This window comes from Ctenopharyngodon idella, chromosome 3 (assembly GCF_019924925.1).
Source record: "Ctenopharyngodon idella isolate HZGC_01 chromosome 3, HZGC01, whole genome shotgun sequence".
In the NCBI taxonomy this organism is placed as follows: Eukaryota; Metazoa; Chordata; class Actinopteri; order Cypriniformes; family Xenocyprididae; genus Ctenopharyngodon; species Ctenopharyngodon idella.
Genome location: NC_067222.1, coordinates 1,678,472 through 1,696,432, shown reverse-complemented (window position 1 = coordinate 1,696,432; position 17,961 = coordinate 1,678,472). Strand labels below are relative to the sequence as shown.

The 17,961-nt window shown below is 37.4% G+C and overlaps 1 protein-coding gene across 2 annotated transcripts; it reads left to right on the top strand.

Moving 5' to 3' along the window:
• Positions 1-965: 965 nt before the first annotated feature.
• Positions 966-8,998, top strand: dnaja3a (DnaJ heat shock protein family (Hsp40) member A3a). Of its 2 annotated transcripts, XM_051889644.1 has the most exons (12): positions 966-1,246; positions 2,371-2,507; positions 3,672-3,755; positions 3,845-4,051; positions 4,263-4,415; positions 4,490-4,637; positions 4,723-4,787; positions 6,096-6,224; positions 6,319-6,434; positions 6,524-6,621; positions 6,696-6,798; positions 8,407-8,998. In XM_051889644.1, exons 1-11 carry the CDS (start codon positions 1,042-1,044, stop codon positions 6,782-6,784), a joined length of 1,431 nt encoding a protein of 476 aa, XP_051745604.1. In that variant the 5' UTR covers positions 966-1,041; the 3' UTR covers positions 6,785-6,798; positions 8,407-8,998. The 2 variants fall into 2 exon arrangements, with proteins under 2 accessions (XP_051745604.1, XP_051745605.1); XM_051889645.1 differs by lacking the exon at positions 6,696-6,798 and having other exon boundaries at positions 969-1,246.
• Positions 8,999-17,961: the final 8,963 nt, after the last annotated feature.

The window sequence follows — 17,961 nt, the reverse complement described above, 5'->3', positions numbered from 1 at the left end:
TTATGTCATGTCTGCGAAATAAAAACGCAGTCGGTGACTATATTACAGATAGATAGATAGATAGATAGATAGATAGATAGATAGATAGATAGATTCTGATTTCACTGAGACGAACTGAGGCAAAAAAAAAAAAACTTTATAATTTTTAATGACAACAATAACATTTTTTTGGTAAATATCTCAAATGAGTCTAAAATAGCAGGCTGATTTCTGAGCTATATTTGTATATTCTACAAATAAGAAATGTGATGCACTGTACTTTTAATTTGTTATGTTGGCTTACTTTATTTTAGATTTTTATTAGTCTATTCAGTCCACAAGTGTTTTCTTGCTCTTTTTATTTTCTATTAATTAGTCCAAAGTTATCATGATCTTGAATTGCTTGCTTGAATATGCTTGTTTAATGCATTTTTAAATATGTTGGCTTTGCATTGTGTATCGTATTTCAGTATATAATGAGTTGTGTTTAATGATGAGATACATTAAAATAAATTCCTCTTAAAGGGTTAGTTCACCCAAAAATGAAAATTCTGGAAGTGCTGAAAATAAACAGCATAGGAGAATGACACAGAAGAGAAGATATTGTTGAATAAAGTCGTTATTTTTGTTTTGTTTTTGCGTACAAAAAATATTCTTGTCGCTTCATAACATTAAGGTTGAACCACTGCAGTCACATGGACTATTTTAACGATGTATTTAGTACCTTTCTGGTCCTTAAAAGCATATTTCTGTCATACCTCTCGGATTTCATCAAAAATATCTTAATTTGTCTTCCAAAGATGAACGAAGGTCTACGGGTTTGAAACGACATAAGGGTGAGTAATTAATGACAGAATTTTCATTTTTGGGTGAACTAACCCTTTAAGTGCAATTTATTATAAATTTTATAAACAGCAACTTCACGAGACCGTCCACTCTATTTCAGTCCACAGCAATACTATGGAATGGTCAAGCTAACAAAGAATCTCCCTCTTAATTGTAATGCGCATGCGTGTGCCACTCGCACATGCGCAGTCGCTCTCGTGTAAGTGAGTGGCAAAGATGGCGTGTTCCGCGGCTCGCAGCTCTGCACGCTGGATCACAGTGGCCGTGTCCTCCAGCCACAGACGGGCCTGTTCAACCTTCATATCCAGCGCGGATGGAGCCTACAGGAGTTTCTCAACGCTGTCAAGCCGGCAGATCTGGACAGCGCGCGGCGGGGTGGGCGGAGGAGCCGGGAATGCGGTGACATTGAGAGGCATGACAGGTGAGATAGAAAGGCCTGAGCATCCAGCTCCATACAAACTATTAACTCTGCGTTAAAAATGAGCTCTGGTCTGATTTATATAGATTCAGGTTCATATGTTACATGACATGGTGATGTAACCATATACGCTTAGTTGCAACATGTAGGTCAGAAAGCAAACTGGAACTCTGATCAATACATGTAATCACTTTGATCAACAACTGCCTAATCGATAATGAGTAAATACGAGGTTGGATCTGATGAGAAATCACAGACCAGTTTTGGCCCAGTTTCCAGAATCTTCTCTGACCTTGTTGCAGTTCAGCAGTGACTGTCAGCTGCACTAGTAAAGACACTTTATGAGTCTGCATGCTTTATTATTACAAAGAAAATAATGAAATCATTTTCAAAATAACCCATAGTGTGATGGGAATGTTGTGATGTTTTGCTCAGTTTTACCATTGTAGATCTGTTTGTTTCCATTTGGTTCCTAGAAAAGACCTGACCTGAAGTTTACCGTAGTAAACATAGTTTTGGCGTTATTCATTATAATAACTAACACCTAAATTAACACAATCATCATAACCACTGGTCAAACCTTGAATTTCTTCTCCTCACCATGTTTAGATCGATGACAATTGATTCACTTATCAGAAAGTCCCATGATAATACTATGTTTTTGTTGCTGTTTTGTTTGTTTTTTACATATACCATTTAGCATAATTGTACCATGTTTTTATCATCTGACAATATTTATTGTTCCATGGTGACACCACACTATTTATTTATGTAAAAACTGTGGTTACCATGGTAAATATTTGTAATAATTTGGGTCATGTAGACAGTGAAATTATACTTTGCATATGTTTTGTGGAATTTCCTTGATATTTAGTAAAGTGTTATTCATAATAATAACAATGGTATTTTAATTCTTTGAAAACAACCCATATATTTCTAATAAATTAGTTAAATTAGGACTCAACAGTTATATTTCTAAACAAATTCTAAAAAAAATTAAGGGTTTAGTAAGGGTTTGTTTAAGTGATCTGTGAAGTGAAATGCTGTAGTTGTTACTGTAATAAACCCATAGTAAATATGCTCTTCATAATTGAAAACATAAGCAATCATATTATTGTGTGTCACAGCCGTGGGTCGATCTTCTCATCTCATGTGCAAGATGTCGTTCCACACCAGCTCTCCTGCAAGAAAACAGGACTTCTACCAGATCTTAGGAGTTCCACGGACGGCAACGCAGAAGGAGATTAAGAAAGCTTATTACCAGGTAAGACGCCTGACTAGTCTGAGTTTGCTTTAAATATAGACCAGGGCTAGTTGTCACAGCTATTAAAGGGATAGTTCACCCAAAATAATTTACTCACCCTTCAGCCATTGTAGATGTATATGACTTTTTTTTTTCAGCCAAACACAATAGAAAAAATCTTAAAAAAATATCCTGGCTCTTCAAATCTTTATAATGGGAGTGAAGGGGGGCTGAGATTTTGAAGTCCAAAAAAATGCATCCATCCATCATAAAAGTAATCCATACGGCTCCAGGGGGTTAATAAAGGCCTTCTGAAGTGAAGCGATGTTTTTCTTACAGAAACCCATTCATATTTATAACTTTATAAACTAGAATCACTGGCTTCTGTACGCGAGTTGATTCTGGCGGAAGAGTAACCTCTGACCTGATGCATGACGTAATGACGAACATAGAAGCGCAGATGAGAGAGCAAAAACAAAACACCGGTCACAAATTAGAATTAATTAGAAGTCTAAAATGATACATTTTAAAGAGAAATGTCGGAGGATTTCAATATAAGAGAAGATTAGCTTGAGTTTGTTGCCCAGCCCTATTTGTTTGAACCGCGAGAGGTGTCTAAGCTTACGATACTCCTACATCCTGCGTCATACGTTGGAACTCGACTTTCTCATGAACACTCAGACGGACGTTACTGAAAGCTAGTGATTATGGTCTATAAAGTTATAAATATGGATATTTTTCTTACAAAAACACATCTCTTCACTTCAGAAGGCCTTTATTAACCCCTTGGAGCCGTATGGATTACTTTTATGATGGATGGATGTGTTTTTTTGGGCTTTAAAACCTTGGTTACCATTCACTCCCATTATAAAGCTTGGAAGAGTCAGGATATTTTTAATATAACTTCAATTGTGTTTGGCTGAAAGAAGAAAGTCATATACACCTAGGATGGCTTGAGGATGAGTAAATTATGGGATAATTTTCATTTTTTGGTGAACTAACCGTTTAATACTAAATTAATTTTTAATACTATTGTGGATCTCTTTTCCTGGGTAGTAACAATGGATGTGTTAAATAGCTTTTTGTGGTAAATTTAGACAAAATATTCACCGGAGTAAAGTGTGTGACAACTAGCCCCGGTGTAATTTCTGGCTTTTGACCATGATTTTTTCTTTCTCCACTCAGATGGCAAAGAAATATCATCCAGACACTAACAAAGAAGACCCTCAAGCTAAGGAGAAGTTTGCACAGCTGGCTGAGGCCTACGAGGTTTGAAGCCTTTCTCTACGAAAGCTTGTTCTAATATATCCGAGTCCAGAAGGAATAATGAGTTTCTGTTGGACTGATGCTTTCCTCAGGTGCTCAGTGACGAGGGGAAGAGGAAACAGTATGACACGTATGGTTCTGCCGGGTTTAATGCGGGTCAGGCCGGCGCGGGACATCAGCAGTACTGGGGCGGAGGGGCCAGCATTGACCCCGAGGAGCTTTTCCGCAAGATCTTTGGCGAGTTTTCTGGAGCGCGAGGCTTCGGGGATTTCAATGCCATCTTCGATCAGCCACAAGAGGTCAGATGTGGTCTCTTCTGTAGATATCTAATGTATTCCAACTGAGTGTGAAGGCAGCCAATCAGATTTGAGTGGTGGTCAACTGTGAAATTCTGTGACATTCCCCTCTATACAATAAATTTATTTTTTATGCCTGGATTGCGTGATTCCGACTGTTGATGCTGTCATACGGCTCAAGACAACCCATAAACACTCTGTTGTTTATTAACAGTATGTCATGGAGCTCACGTTCGCTCAAGCTGCCAAAGGAGTGAATAAGGAGATCACCGTCAACATCGAGGGCACATGTCAGCGCTGTGACGGCCGAGGCCATGAGCCCGGATCTAAAGTCCAGCACTGCGGGAACTGCAACGGGACTGGCATGGTTAGTGACGCCCTCGACACATAAAGTCATTTAGAAGCACCCAATAACTCAACATGTATCATTTGTCCTTGTAGGAGACGGTGAACACGGGGCCTTTTGTGATGCGGTCCACCTGCCGACGCTGTGGCGGAAGGGGCTCTGTCGTTACATCGCCCTGTACAGCATGTCGAGGAACGGGACAGAACAAACAGAGGAAAACCGTCACGGTGCCCGTTCCTGCTGGTGAGTTAGCCGGTCATCTTAGGTGAAGTGAGACAGGTTTCAGTGAAGTTATTGAGTTTGAGGTTTTGTTTACTGTGTTGTTCAGGAATTGAAGATGGGCAGACGGTCCGAATGCCTGTGGGGAAGAAAGAGATCTTTATTACGTTCAGAGTGAGTATATCACTGCATTAAAGGTTTTAGGAAGCCTATAAGCATGTGTTAAGTGCTTACATGGTCAGTTTAAGTTTTGTGGGGTTTGCTTCTTTTGATGTTGTAGGCTTTAAAATGAATGAAATATTTTGGCGAAGTGATATGGAACTGTAATGCAGTCAAGACCTGCCTGGAACTACTTTAGCTGTGCGTTTATTGGAAAATAATTAGACACCGTATTGTTCAATTAATTTTCCCACAAATGATCAAGGGTTGCGTTCTATTTAAACCCATTGCAAGGGTTCCGCGAGAAGTGGGGATTCATGCGACGTAAGCAATGACGTACATCTGAGTGAACGAGACGGAGGGAAGTTAGTGAGTGAAGGGCATAAAAATGAAATTAAACCTTAGTGTAAGTGCTGCTGTCATTGAAGCAAAAGGAAACAAACCAAATACTAAGACGTTTCCAAAATGATGATCATTTTTCAATATAACATTTTTACACTAATTGTTTTGCTAATGCAAATTGCATTTAATAAAACCGTATTTTTATAAATATATTTATATATTTAATTGTTTATACTTATTAAACTAATATTTATTTTAAGACATTTTGATCATTATTTTTGTTTGCTGATAACTGCTATTATAAATGTAAAAAGTTTACTATTTTATGTTGTATCAGTAAAATCTTTCCAAACATTTATAATTTGCAGTAGAAAAGTTTCTAATGACACTAATATTTGTTAACAATTAGGGTTGTCAAAAGTACCAACTTAAAAATGTGACGATACCAGCATTTCCCCCTAACATTTTGAGTGCTGTTGAGCGGATTCTTAAACACCTCTGATTGGCCATTGTGTTCATGCGCTCAACAGATATGTCTGTGATTGGCTACAATGATCAATGCTTCAAGAACATGCTATAAATGGACATGTTTGACACTCTTCACTGTGCGCTTACACAGATACACACTGGAGTGTTTGAAAGCAGGCATCTATCAGCAGATATATTAGGGATCAGCTGATAGAGGTAGGGCTGGGCAATATGGCCAAAAAATCATATCTCGGTATTTTTTGGCTAAATGGCGATATACGGTGTATATCTCGGTATTTTCTACATTTTTCTATTTGGATACTAGGGTGTTGTTGTGTGCTCTTGCCAGGGCTTTCTGTCCCTATACAAGAATTTTGTTGCCAGATAAGTCTGAAGACTGAAGTGTCTGTTTCTATTAAATTAACTGGATAAAGAAGGAACATTCTGTGATTCTGTGTAATCCCAGATCCATCTTGTGTACACCACGCTAATTATCTGTGTTTATGTTCTCAGGTCCAGAAGAGTCCGATCTTCAGGAGAGATGGCGCTGACATCCACTCTGACGTTATGATCTCTGTGGCTCAGGCCATATTGGGTGGCACGGTCAGAGCGCAAGGACTGTACGAGACCGTCAATCTCTCGGTGGGGCATCTTGGTGATGTTAACATGGCCATAATACTAATTAGGAAATTCTTACACATGTAAACGAACATTTACTGATTGAATGACTTTGTAGATCCCAGCTGGAATCCAGACTGACCAGAGGATCCGGCTCTCTGGTAAAGGTATACCGCGAGTTAGCGGCTATGGTTACGGTGACCACTACGTCCATGTCAAGATCAAAGTCCCCAAGTAAGACTTCCTACATATGATAAAAGGACTTGTTTTATGTCACTGTTGAACATTAAAATGATTGATCCATCCATTTGTCTTCTGTCCAGGATGTTGACAGACCGACAACGAGCCCTTATGATGAGCTACGCAGAGGACGAGACTGATGTGGAGGGAACCGTCAATGGCGTGACCAGCACCACTGCAGGTAGTGGTAGTTCAGTCAAGTCTACATTACAATCTGGGGCGGTCATGTTAAAACTAGTACCTGTCTTTGTCCAGGAGGGGGCGGTAATCAGACTGGGACAGGGCACAAACAGAAAGACGAGGGCTTTTTCTCCAAATTAAAGAAAATGTTTAGCTCCTCCTGACAGCCACAAAGCAGGTATGATGATTTGTTTTAAGATAGATAGGAAGATTTAAGAAGATATTATGATTCAATTGAATGATTTTAGGGATTGGAAAAAAACTGAGTAAGATGTTATTATCAAGATTCAGTATCTGGTTTGCGGCTGTCTGTGACTCCTCCAAAATAGCATTTGGACACCTGAAACTCACTTAAAAATGTATGAATACATTTTAGATGACAAAATTTCCCACAGAATGAGGTTACATTTAAATTCTTGCCGCAAGTTGATTTTTTTTTTTTTTTTTTTTTTTTAACAGCTGATTAATGGTTTGACATATTGCAAAAATTGCATTTGACTGAAATGCTTGTATTGTAATAATTTGCTCATGTTATATTCTACCAATTATAAAGCTGTGCTAGATGGTGATTTTTGTAAGGGAGGGGAAGTGCCTTTGAGCTCCTGTGAGCTCCTTTTTGAATACATTGATTACTTCTATATAGTGATTTTGTAGTTGAAAATATTTATAATGCATAACAGTGACTGTACAATATTTTATATGGGAGTGGCATATTTTGAGTTTTGATATTTGGAATAGGCTGTTTTTGATTGGCCATTGGGCTAGTTTTCAGCTGTTTTTAATTTGGCCATTAGGCTAGATTGGGGCTGTTTCTGATTGGCCATTGGGTGAGTTTCAGGCTGTTTCTGATTGTCCATTGGGCGAGTTTGAGTCTGTGTCTGATTGGCCATTGGGCGAGTTAGGAGCTGTTTGATTGGCTATTGGGCTAGTTTTGAGCTGTTTTTGATTGGCCATTAGGCTAGTTTTGGGCTGTTTCTGATTGGCCATTGTGCGAGTTTGGGGATGTTTCTGTTTGGCCATTGGGCTAGTTTGGGGATGTTTCTGTTTGGCCATTGGGCGAGTTTGAGGCTGTTTCTGATTGGCCATTGGGCGAGTTAGGGATTGTTTCTGATTGGCTATTGGGCTAGTTTTAAGCTGTTTTTGTTTGGCCAATGGGCTAGTTTGGGGATGTTTCTGTTTGGCCATTGGGCGAGTTTGAGGCTGTTTCTGACTGGCCATTGGACGAGTTAGGAGCTGTTTTTGTTTGGCCAATGGGCTAATTTTGAGCTGTTTTTGTTTGGCCATTGGGCTAGTTTTGAGCTGTTTTTGATTGGCCATTGGGCAAGTTTGGGGATGTTTCTGTTTGGCCATTGGGCTGGTTTTGAGCTGTTTTGATTGGCCATTGGGCTAGTTTGGGGCTATTTCTGATTGGCCATTGGGCTAGTTTATTGGGCTATATTTCTCATAAGTAAATTAACAAAGGAAGAAAGAAAGTAAGTAAGTTATATTAAAATAAATGAGTAAATAAATAAATACAGTTTAACAGTACTATATTGAATTTAATAATGAAAGTTAATAGAAACTACATATTTTACAGGTAATATTTTAGACATTTATAATATGAATCTTTCACTGTATTAATTGGGTCTTTTATACAAGAAACTGTACAGATGCCTTTTTAAATTTTTAGGATGGGGTCTCTCACATGAGGATGATCATATTTGGGGGTCCGTGTCATTTAAAAGATTGAAAACCCCTGATCTTTTGCATCTCATAGGTTCATTCTTCCATTTGTTTGTCTTTACAGGTAAAAGATCCACTGGAAATTGAGAGACTTGGTCTTGCTAGTGGGGATTCAGATTGACTGTAAAACCTGATGGACATACAAGAGAAGGAGATGTTGTTGGACACATGCAGCATTGAATTCATCTTGAACCCTCCTCAGAAACTACACATAATGGAGACGATGAATAGCTCTGGATCTATCAATGACTTCTAAGAGAAGATCCCTCCAGATCCCAGAGGAGTATGATATGCGCACATGTACCGTTCTTACCCGAAACATTGTGATATCAGCCTTAGCACCAACGCGAACGATAGATCTTTTCTTTGGTCTGTAATTTTACATTAAGGTTTTACATAGTCAGTTCTTTCCTTTTCTGATATTCTCAAATAAAGTGATTCACAAACAGATAGGAACTCTTTACTTCAGTAATAATGAACATTTCAGATTAATCAAGTCCACTGTTCAAGATCTTTGTGCTGTTTATCACTGAATGTTACATCCATCTGCTTCATTTGCAGTGTACATAGACCACTGTTAATATTAAAATCATTTTAATGTGTTATTGTAGAGATAAATATGCAATTATTAATAAAATCTCTGTGTAACATGTAAATGACTGTTTTTGTTGTTGAATATATAGTGTATGTCAACCTTCTGATGCATTTTTCACAAAAAATTACTTTAAGACAGCACTAATTTTGTTAATTATAAACAAAAACTGGTAAGTGTTGTTGCTAGAACTTTACTGTAAAAAATAAATGTAAAAAACATTACATATAATTGTCTTTTGAAATATTTTAATTTTAAATGCTGAAGTTTTAAGTTATACATTTTTAAGGTTAACTTTACAGCTTTTTAATTTTTTTCCTGTTCAAATTAAGGACTTTTCTGAGTTAGATATCATTTATTATGTCAATTTCCATAGAAATAATTTCAACTCATCCCTTAGTTTGTAAGAAATAACAAAAATTGTGTTTACATAAATGCACTTACATTGAAAGTCTATATGGGGCAAGATGCTGCACCAGGTCCGGGATAAACATTTAAATATACTGTTTGACATCATCACTCAACATATAAATATTTTGACATAGAGAATCATACGTTTTACAGTTTGTTTTAAGTAATTGAAACTTTGAAATATTCTCACAAAATCATGAAGAATTAAATTTACATATGTGAATGTTATATTTTCCCACCAACTTTACCATGTTCACAACGTGAGAAAACTAGGGATTCAATATAGTTTTAAAAAACAGGATATCTTCTAAAACTAATGGATAAATATTATTTTTCAGTTTCAGGAAAGGGAGATTAAACTGAAAACTTGTAAAAATTCCACTATAGATGTATCCTAAACAGGATTTTGTAACAAGTCTTTTTACCCTTTGGGGCAGCAGGGTATGTCTGATAGAATTTTAAAGAAACATTGTCAAAGGCTACTGCACTGAAAATCACCAAAAATGCTTAAAAACTTTGTAAATCAATTCACTGTATTTATTGTTAAAATAAATTTCAGGGACCTTGCTGAATGAAAGTATCGGTTTCTTTTTTTTAAATAAAAGAATTGTACCGACACCAAACCTTTGAATGGTAGTTTAAATATAACAATAGGCCAAATTATAATAAACACAGAATAATGATCAACATTCAGGGAAGACGACTCTTGCAGAAATGCAAGAATCTGAAAGAAATGCAGCTATCTACTAATCAAATAGAGATCATCGCCTTCTCCACATTATTGGCTAGACGCCGATTCTTTTCAGTTGGAAAACAGCAATGCCACCATCTCATAAACGCTGGGTAAAAGAGGTGATGTCATATCTCAAATTTGAGCACCTTACTATCCGAGGCTCCTCTGGAAAGTTTTATGTGATTTGGCAGCCCTTTTTATCTTATTTTGAATTTTCATTAGGGGTGGAATAGTATAATTATGAGCCTTCTTTTCCTTTTGTTGTAGGGGTGTGTCTGTGTGTGTAGGTATGTGTTAGGACGTGGAATATGTATGTATGTATGTCCCCAAAGAATGTCAAAAGGTCGGTTCTTTTTGGTGAAACAAAATCATATATTGCAACAAATGTAGATTGATTTCCATATGAATGACAAAACTGTTATTTGAATCATTCAGTATCTGAATTTATATTACATTATACATTAAACTTATATAAAGAGTAACAGGCATAAATTCGTTATCTTGGTGTATGAATATTAAACTGTTCACAGGTACAATTTGGCTTGGGAGGGTTACTTTAAAAATGTATTCTGTTACAGTTACAAATTACTTCATAAAAAAGTATTCAGTAGCATAATCCAAGTACCACAATATGAAAGTAATGTAATCTGATTACTTTTGGATTACTTCAAGGTCACATACAGAAAGTAAGAAAGTAAGAAAGAAAGTCTGATAAATAATCTATTGCAATATTATTATTGTTGTTGTTGTTAACCAAACTGAACAAGCTTGGATCAAACATTTCTGTTCATGTTTGTTCTGCTTTAATTTGAATGTTAAGTATGTATATGTAATATGTAAAGGGCTGTACAGACATCTAGTGGCTACAGTTGGTATTACAAAATTATTTTTAGTCCTTTGATGAAGAAAGTGTTTTCGAAGCTGGAAGGGAGAGTTTGCACTGTACAACCTTGTTTGCATTTTCTTCTTTGAAAACAAAATAGCAGCGAAATTTCCATGAATTTAAAGCATTTTTTCCCCCGCGGGCAGTATCGTTTCAACTAGCAGCAGTGATTCAATCTGCGTCTGAGGAGATTGTACACGGGTGTTATTTGCGCATGCACCAGCGGGTGGCTCACGTCATCACTGGCAACAGAATCAGGAACTACTGTATAATCAAGCAGCGCTTAATATGGTGTTATTATGGCAAAATAATGATTTATTTAGTTTTAAATGAAACCATTGTAATCCTGATAGTATTCCTCTTTTTTTCAAAATGTCTGTAAACTGATTACTACGTTTTTTGACGTAACTTTAAAGGATTAGTTTACTTTCAAATAAAAAATTCCTGATAATTTACTCACCTCCATGTCATCCAAGATGTCCATGTCCTTCTTTCGTCAGTCGAAAAGAAATTAAGGTTTTTGATGAAAACGTTCCAGGATTTTTCTCCATATAGTGGACTTCAATTGGCCCCAAACGGTTGAAAATCAAAATTTCAGTTTCAGTGCAGCTTCAAAGGGCTCTACATGATCCCAGATGAGGAATAAGGGTCTTATCTAGAGAAACCATCGCTCATTTTCTAAAAAAAAAAAAAAAAAAAATTATATACGTTTTCACTATAAATGCTCATCTTGAACTAGCTCTCTTCTTATTTATCTCTATTAGAATTCCGGCAGTGTAGACGCTGCTAAGTGTATTACTGCCCTCTAAAGGTCAATGTTTGAACTAATTGTTATATACTTGCACTAGCATATTGTATATGAGAATTTAGTTTAAACTTTGACCTGTGGAGGGCAGTACTACACTTAGCAGCGTCTACACTGCCGGAATTCTAATAGAGAAGAATAAGAAGAGAGCTAGTTCAAGATGAGCATTTATAGTCAAGTCAAGTCATCTATATTTATATAGCGCTTTTTACAATGCAGATTGTGTCAAAGCAGCTTTACTGGTGAATAATTTTGTCCAGCTTAAGTAATTTCAGTATTGATTCATTCAGTTTTAAAAATCAATAATTAGTTCATTTATCTATATATCAGCACTGGAGAAAACAGTGATGTCATTGTCCAGCTCAGTTCTGTTTGCATACAATGGTGTCAATGCAGGCAGATCAAAAACATTGTTGAATATCAAGTGTCCCCAACTAAGCAAGCCAGAGGCGACAGTGGCAAGGAACCCAAACTCCATCCAGGTAACATCAGATGACAAAACAGTGATAAGAATGGAGAAAAAAACCTTGGGAGAAACCAGGCTCAGTCGGGGGGCCAGTTCTCCTCTGGCCAACAGCGAACAGTGCATGATTATGATTCAGGCAACGTTACAGGTCATAAGTCCGATTTGGATTGCAACAGTCAAAATATTTGGTCCAGTTCCATCTAGTTGAAGATTGGATTCATCACGGCGGTATGGGATGGTTTGGTGGGAATCTGTGCCACTGGCTGTTGTGTCGGTGAGGCCATCTCAGGGATGATCTAGTAGTTGACTCAATCTCTGCTGACACTTCAGGGCTGCGTTGTCGTCGTGTCTAGGCACAGGTCCTCCATCTGATCTGGATACGGCCTGGATCTGGCTGACTACGGTAAACCTCGGGATAAACAGAAAGACTAATATTAGCATAGATGCCATTCTTCTTCTGATGTAACGAGTACATCTGGTGTTATAGGAAGTGTTCCTGGTTCCGGCTGACCTAATTTATGCAGCCTAACAATCCTTTAAGGAATTTGAAAACATAAATTGATAATGTGTTATGTGTATGCCAGGGCAAAGAGATGCGGTTTTAGTCTAGATTTAAACTGGCAGAATGTGTCTGCTTCCCGAACAATGCTAGGAAGATTGTTCCAGACTTTAGGTGCCAAATAGGAGAAGGATCTACCGCCTGTGGTTGATTTTGATATTCTAGGTCAGGGGTTCTCAACCTTTTGCAAGCTGGGCCCCCCCAAAGCTGGTTCATTGCAGTTGGGGCCCCAGTGCCGAATTGGCACCAGACCTCTGATATTAATTTATGCTTTATTATTGTTATTATTACTAGGCCTAATATTAGGCATCATCTGCATTTTTTACAGAAGCTTGCAGGTAAAGGAAAGCTTTAACTGTAGCCTATATTCTGACTAGTTTATTCGTATATATATATATACAGGTGCTGGTCATATAATTAGAATATCATCAAAAAGTTGATTTATTTCACTAATTCCATTCAAAAAGTGAAACTTGTATATTATATTCATTCATTACACACAGACTGATATATTTCAAATGTTTATTTCTTTTAATTTTGATGATTATAACTGACAACTAAGGAAAATCCCAAATTCAGTATCTCAGAAAATTAGAATATTGTGAAAAGGTTCAACTTTGAAGACACCTGGTGCCACACTCTAATCAGCTAATTACCTCAAAACACCTGCAAAGGCCTTTAAATGGTCTCTCAGTCTAGTTCTGTAGGCTACACAATCATGGGGAAGACTGCTGACTTGACAGTTGTCCAAAAGACGACCATTGACACCTTGCACAAGGAGGGCAAGACACAAAAGGTCATTGCAAAAGAGGCTGGCTGTTCACAGAGCTCTGTGTCCAAGCACATTAATAGAGAGGCGAAGGGAAGGAAAAGATGTGGTAGAAAAAAGTGTACAAGCAATAGGGATAACCGCACCCTGGAGAGGATTGTGAAACAAAACCCATTCAAAAATGTGGGGGAGATTCACAAAGAGTGGACTGCAGCTGGAGTCAGTGCTTCAAGAACCACTACGCACAGACGTATGCAAGACATGGGTTTCAGCTGTCGTGTCAAGCCACTCTTGAACAACAGACAGCGTCAGAAGCGTCTCGCCTGGGATAAAGACAAAAAGGACTGGACTGCTGCTGAGTGGTCCAAAGTTATGTTCTCTGATGAAAGTAAATTTTGCATTTCCTTTGGAAATCAAGGTCCCAGAGTCTGCAGGAAGAGAGGAGAGGCACACAATCCACGTTGCTTGAAGTCCAGTGTAAAGTTTCCACGGTCAGTGATGGTTTGGGGTGCCATATCATCTGCTGGTGTTGGTCCACTGTGTTTTCTAAGGTCCAAGGTCAACGTAGCCGTATACCAGGAAGTTTTAGAGCACTTCATGCTTCCTGCTGCTGACCAACTTTATGGAGATGCAGATTTCATTTTCCAACAGGACTTGGCACCTGCACACAGTGCCAAAAGCTACCAGTACCTGGTTTAAGGACCATGGTATCCCTGTTCTTAATTGGCCAGCAAACTCACCTGACCTTAACCCCATAGAAAATCTATGGGGTATTGTGAAGAGGAAGATGCGATATGCCAGACCCAACAATGCAGAAGAGCTGAAGGCCACTATCAGAGCAACCTGGGCTCTAATAACACCTGAGCAGTGCCACAGACTGATCGACTCCATGCCACGCCGCATTGCTGCAGTAATTTAGGCAAAAGGAGCCCCAACTAAGTAATGAGTGCTGTACATGCTCATACTTTTCATGTTCATACTTTTCAGTTGGCCAAGATTTCTAAAAATACTTTCTTTGTATTGGTCTTAAGTAATATTCTAATTTTCTGAGATACTGAATTTGGGATTTTCCTTAGTTGTCAGTTATAATCATCAAAATTAAAAGAAATAAACATTTGAAATATATCAGTCTGTGTGTAATGAATGAATATAATATACAAGTTTCACTTTTTGAATGGAATTAGTGAAATAAATCAACTTTTTGATGATATTCTAATTATATGACCAGCACCTGTATATATATAAAACTACAATGCTAATGAATCGTGAACGAATCGTGAATGAACGACTCAATGACTCGCTAAAACCGCTTATCACCTGCATTTGCGCTCACTATCGACAAACCAATCAAATTTGTTCAAAACTTTTTTTTTTAAATCAGTCCAAACACATTTTAATTTTATTCAGGAGTTATGTATATACAAAACTATAACTTTTTATGACAGTAGTTTAGTGATTAACTAAACTACTTAGTTTAGTGCATTTTTTACAGAAGCTTGCAGGTAAAGGAAAGCTTTAACTGTAGCCTATATTCTGACTAGTTTATTCGTTCATATATATATATATATATATATATATATATATATATGTATATATATATAAAACTAAATACAACCTCACGTTTTATACGTTTGCAGCATCTGAAACTTCCGTCCGTCATAAAAATTAATTCGGATGGTTCGATTTTCTGCATTTTTCGCATCCGTAGCAAATATTTTGAGGGGTGTTTTTGACAATTGAGAGCCACCAAATGACGAATATGAAAAAACGAATACTAACTAACTAACTGTTCCGCATGTTTCATTGACAGCATATGTCGTAGTTTAGATATATTTTTAAGATGGAAAAATGCGGTTTTACAGATGCTAGAAATGTGACTTTCAAAGAGAGATTGGTATCAAAGAGCACACCCAGGTTCCTAACTGATGACGAAGACTTAACAGAGCAGACATCAAGTGTTAGACAGTATTCTAGGTTATTATGTGCAGAGGTTTTTGGTCCAATAATTAGAATCTCTGTTTTTTCTGAGTTTAGTAGTAGGAAATTACTGGTCATCCCATTTTTTTATATCAGCTATGCATTCCATTAATTTTGTGAATTGGTAAGTTTCGTCAGGGCGCCGAAGAAATATAGAGCTGAGTATCATCAGCGTAACAGTGAAAACTAACTCCATGCTTCCTAATGATATCTCCCAAGGGTAGCATGTACAGAGTGAAAAGCAACGGTCCTAGTACTGAGCCTTGTGGTACTCCATATTGAACTTGTGATTGATATGACATCTCATCGTTTACTACTACGAACTGATAACAGTCAAATAAGTAAGATTTGAACCATGCCAATGCAATTCCACTAATGCCAACATAGTTTTCGAGTCTATTCAAAAGAATGTTGTGGTCGATAGTGTCGAATGCAGCACTAAGATCCAGTAACACAGATACAACCACGATCTGATGATAAGATCAAATCATTTGTAACTCTAATGAGAGCAGTCTCAGTACTATGGTACGGTCTAAATCCTGACTGGAAATCCTCACAGATACTATTTCTTTCTAAGAAGGAACATAGTTGCGATGATACTGCTTTTTCTAGTATTTTTGACAGAAAAGGTAGATTCGAGATCAGCCTGTAATTGACTAATTCTCTAGCATCAAGTTGTAGTTTTTTAATAAGAGGCTTAATAATAGCCAACTTAAAAGTTTTCGGTACATATCCTAGTGATAATGATGAATTAATGATATTAAGAAGAAGGTCTATGACCTCTGGAAGTATCTCTTTCAATAGCTTAGTCGGTAGAGGGTCTAACATACATGTTGTTGATTTTGATGATTTAACAAGTTTAGACAATTCTTCCTCTCCTAAAGCAGCGAATGAATGGAATTTTTCTTCAGGGACACTACAATGCACTGTCTGACGCGATACTGTAGTAGACGGTTGCATGGTTATAATTTTCTCTCTGATATTATCAATCTTGCAAGTAAAGAAGTTCATAAAGTCATTACTGCTGTGCTGTTTGGAAACATCAGAAGTTGAATCTTTATTTTTCGTTAATTTAGCCACTGTATCAAATAAATACCTAGTGTTGTGTTTATTTTCTTCTAAAAGATTTGACATGTGACAATAGATCTAAAGTATGATTACGACAATGAGTGGGTCCTGACATGTGTTGTCTAACTCCAATAGAGTTTAAAATGTCTGTAAATGCCAATCCCAATGCGTCTTTTTTATTATCTACATGGATATTAAAATCACCAACAATTAGGACTTTATCTGCAGCCAGTACTAACTCTGATAGAAAATCCGCAAATTCTTTGATAAAGTCTGTATGGTGCCCTGGTGGCCTGTATACAGTAGCCAGCGCACATGTCAGATGAGATTTGTCACTTACATTACATAATGTTACATAAAGCACCATCACTTCGAAGGAATTATATTGAAAGACTTTTGAGTAATACTGAAGATATTACTATAAATTACAGCAACACCTCCCCCATTTACCTTTCCGACACGGTTTGTGCAGATAATAATAACCTTGAGGGCAAGACTCATTTAAAGTACAGCAAATCAAAATTATTGTCTGTGATAATATCATTTACAATAGGTGCTTTTGAAGAAAGGGATCTAATATTCAGCAACCCAAGCTTTATCATTTGTTTATCAGTATTATCTCTGTTTTTTATTTGTTGAACATCAATTCAATTTTTGCCCTTAAATGGGTTTGGAAGTTTTTTGTATTTTATATTTCGGGGTACAGACACAGTCTCTATGTGATAATATCTAGGTGAAAGAGTTTCTATGTGTTGGGAATTATCTGACCTCTGTGACGTGAGGCAGCTAGCAGACGGTCGGTTTAGCCAGTCTGTCTGGCTCCTGACCTGGGCCCCAGTTTGTCACGTTTTAGCTCTAAGACTATGTGCCATATTACTAGAGAGAAGAGCAGCACCATCCCAGGAGGGATGAATACCATCTCTTTTCAACAGGTCAGGTCTGCCCCAAAAACTTTTCCAATTGTCTATGAAACCTATATTATTCTGCGGACACCACTTAGACAGCCAGCCATTGAGTGATGATAGTCTGCTAACTATCTCATTACTCCGACGAACAGGAAGGGGACCAGAGCAAATTACTGTTTCTGACATTGTACTTGCGAGTTCACACACCTCTTTAATGTTAATTTTAGTGATCTCTGACTGGCGAAGTCGAACATCATTTGTGCCGACGTGAATAATAATCTTTGAGAATTTACGATTAGCATTAGCCAGTGACTGTGACTATGGTGGCTGGTGTCTCTATTGTCACGTTCCGTGTAATAGAATTGCCAATTACTAGGGCACTTTCAACAGGGTTCTCAGTGGGTGCATCACTGAGTGGGGAGAACCTGTTTGATGTTTTAATCGGAACGGA

Excerpts from the sequence above, each read along its gene's own strand:
- dnaja3a (XM_051889644.1), top strand. The coding sequence starts at position 1,042 with ATGGCGTGTTCCGCGGCTCGCAGCTCTGCACGCTGGATCACAGTGGCC. Across the intron at positions 4,416-4,489 it reads ACTGCAACGGGACTGGCATG|GAGACGGTGAACACGGGGCC; the intron begins GTTAGTGACGCC and ends TTGTCCTTGTAG. Across the intron at positions 4,638-4,722 it reads CACGGTGCCCGTTCCTGCTG|GAATTGAAGATGGGCAGACG; the intron begins GTGAGTTAGCCG and ends TGTGTTGTTCAG.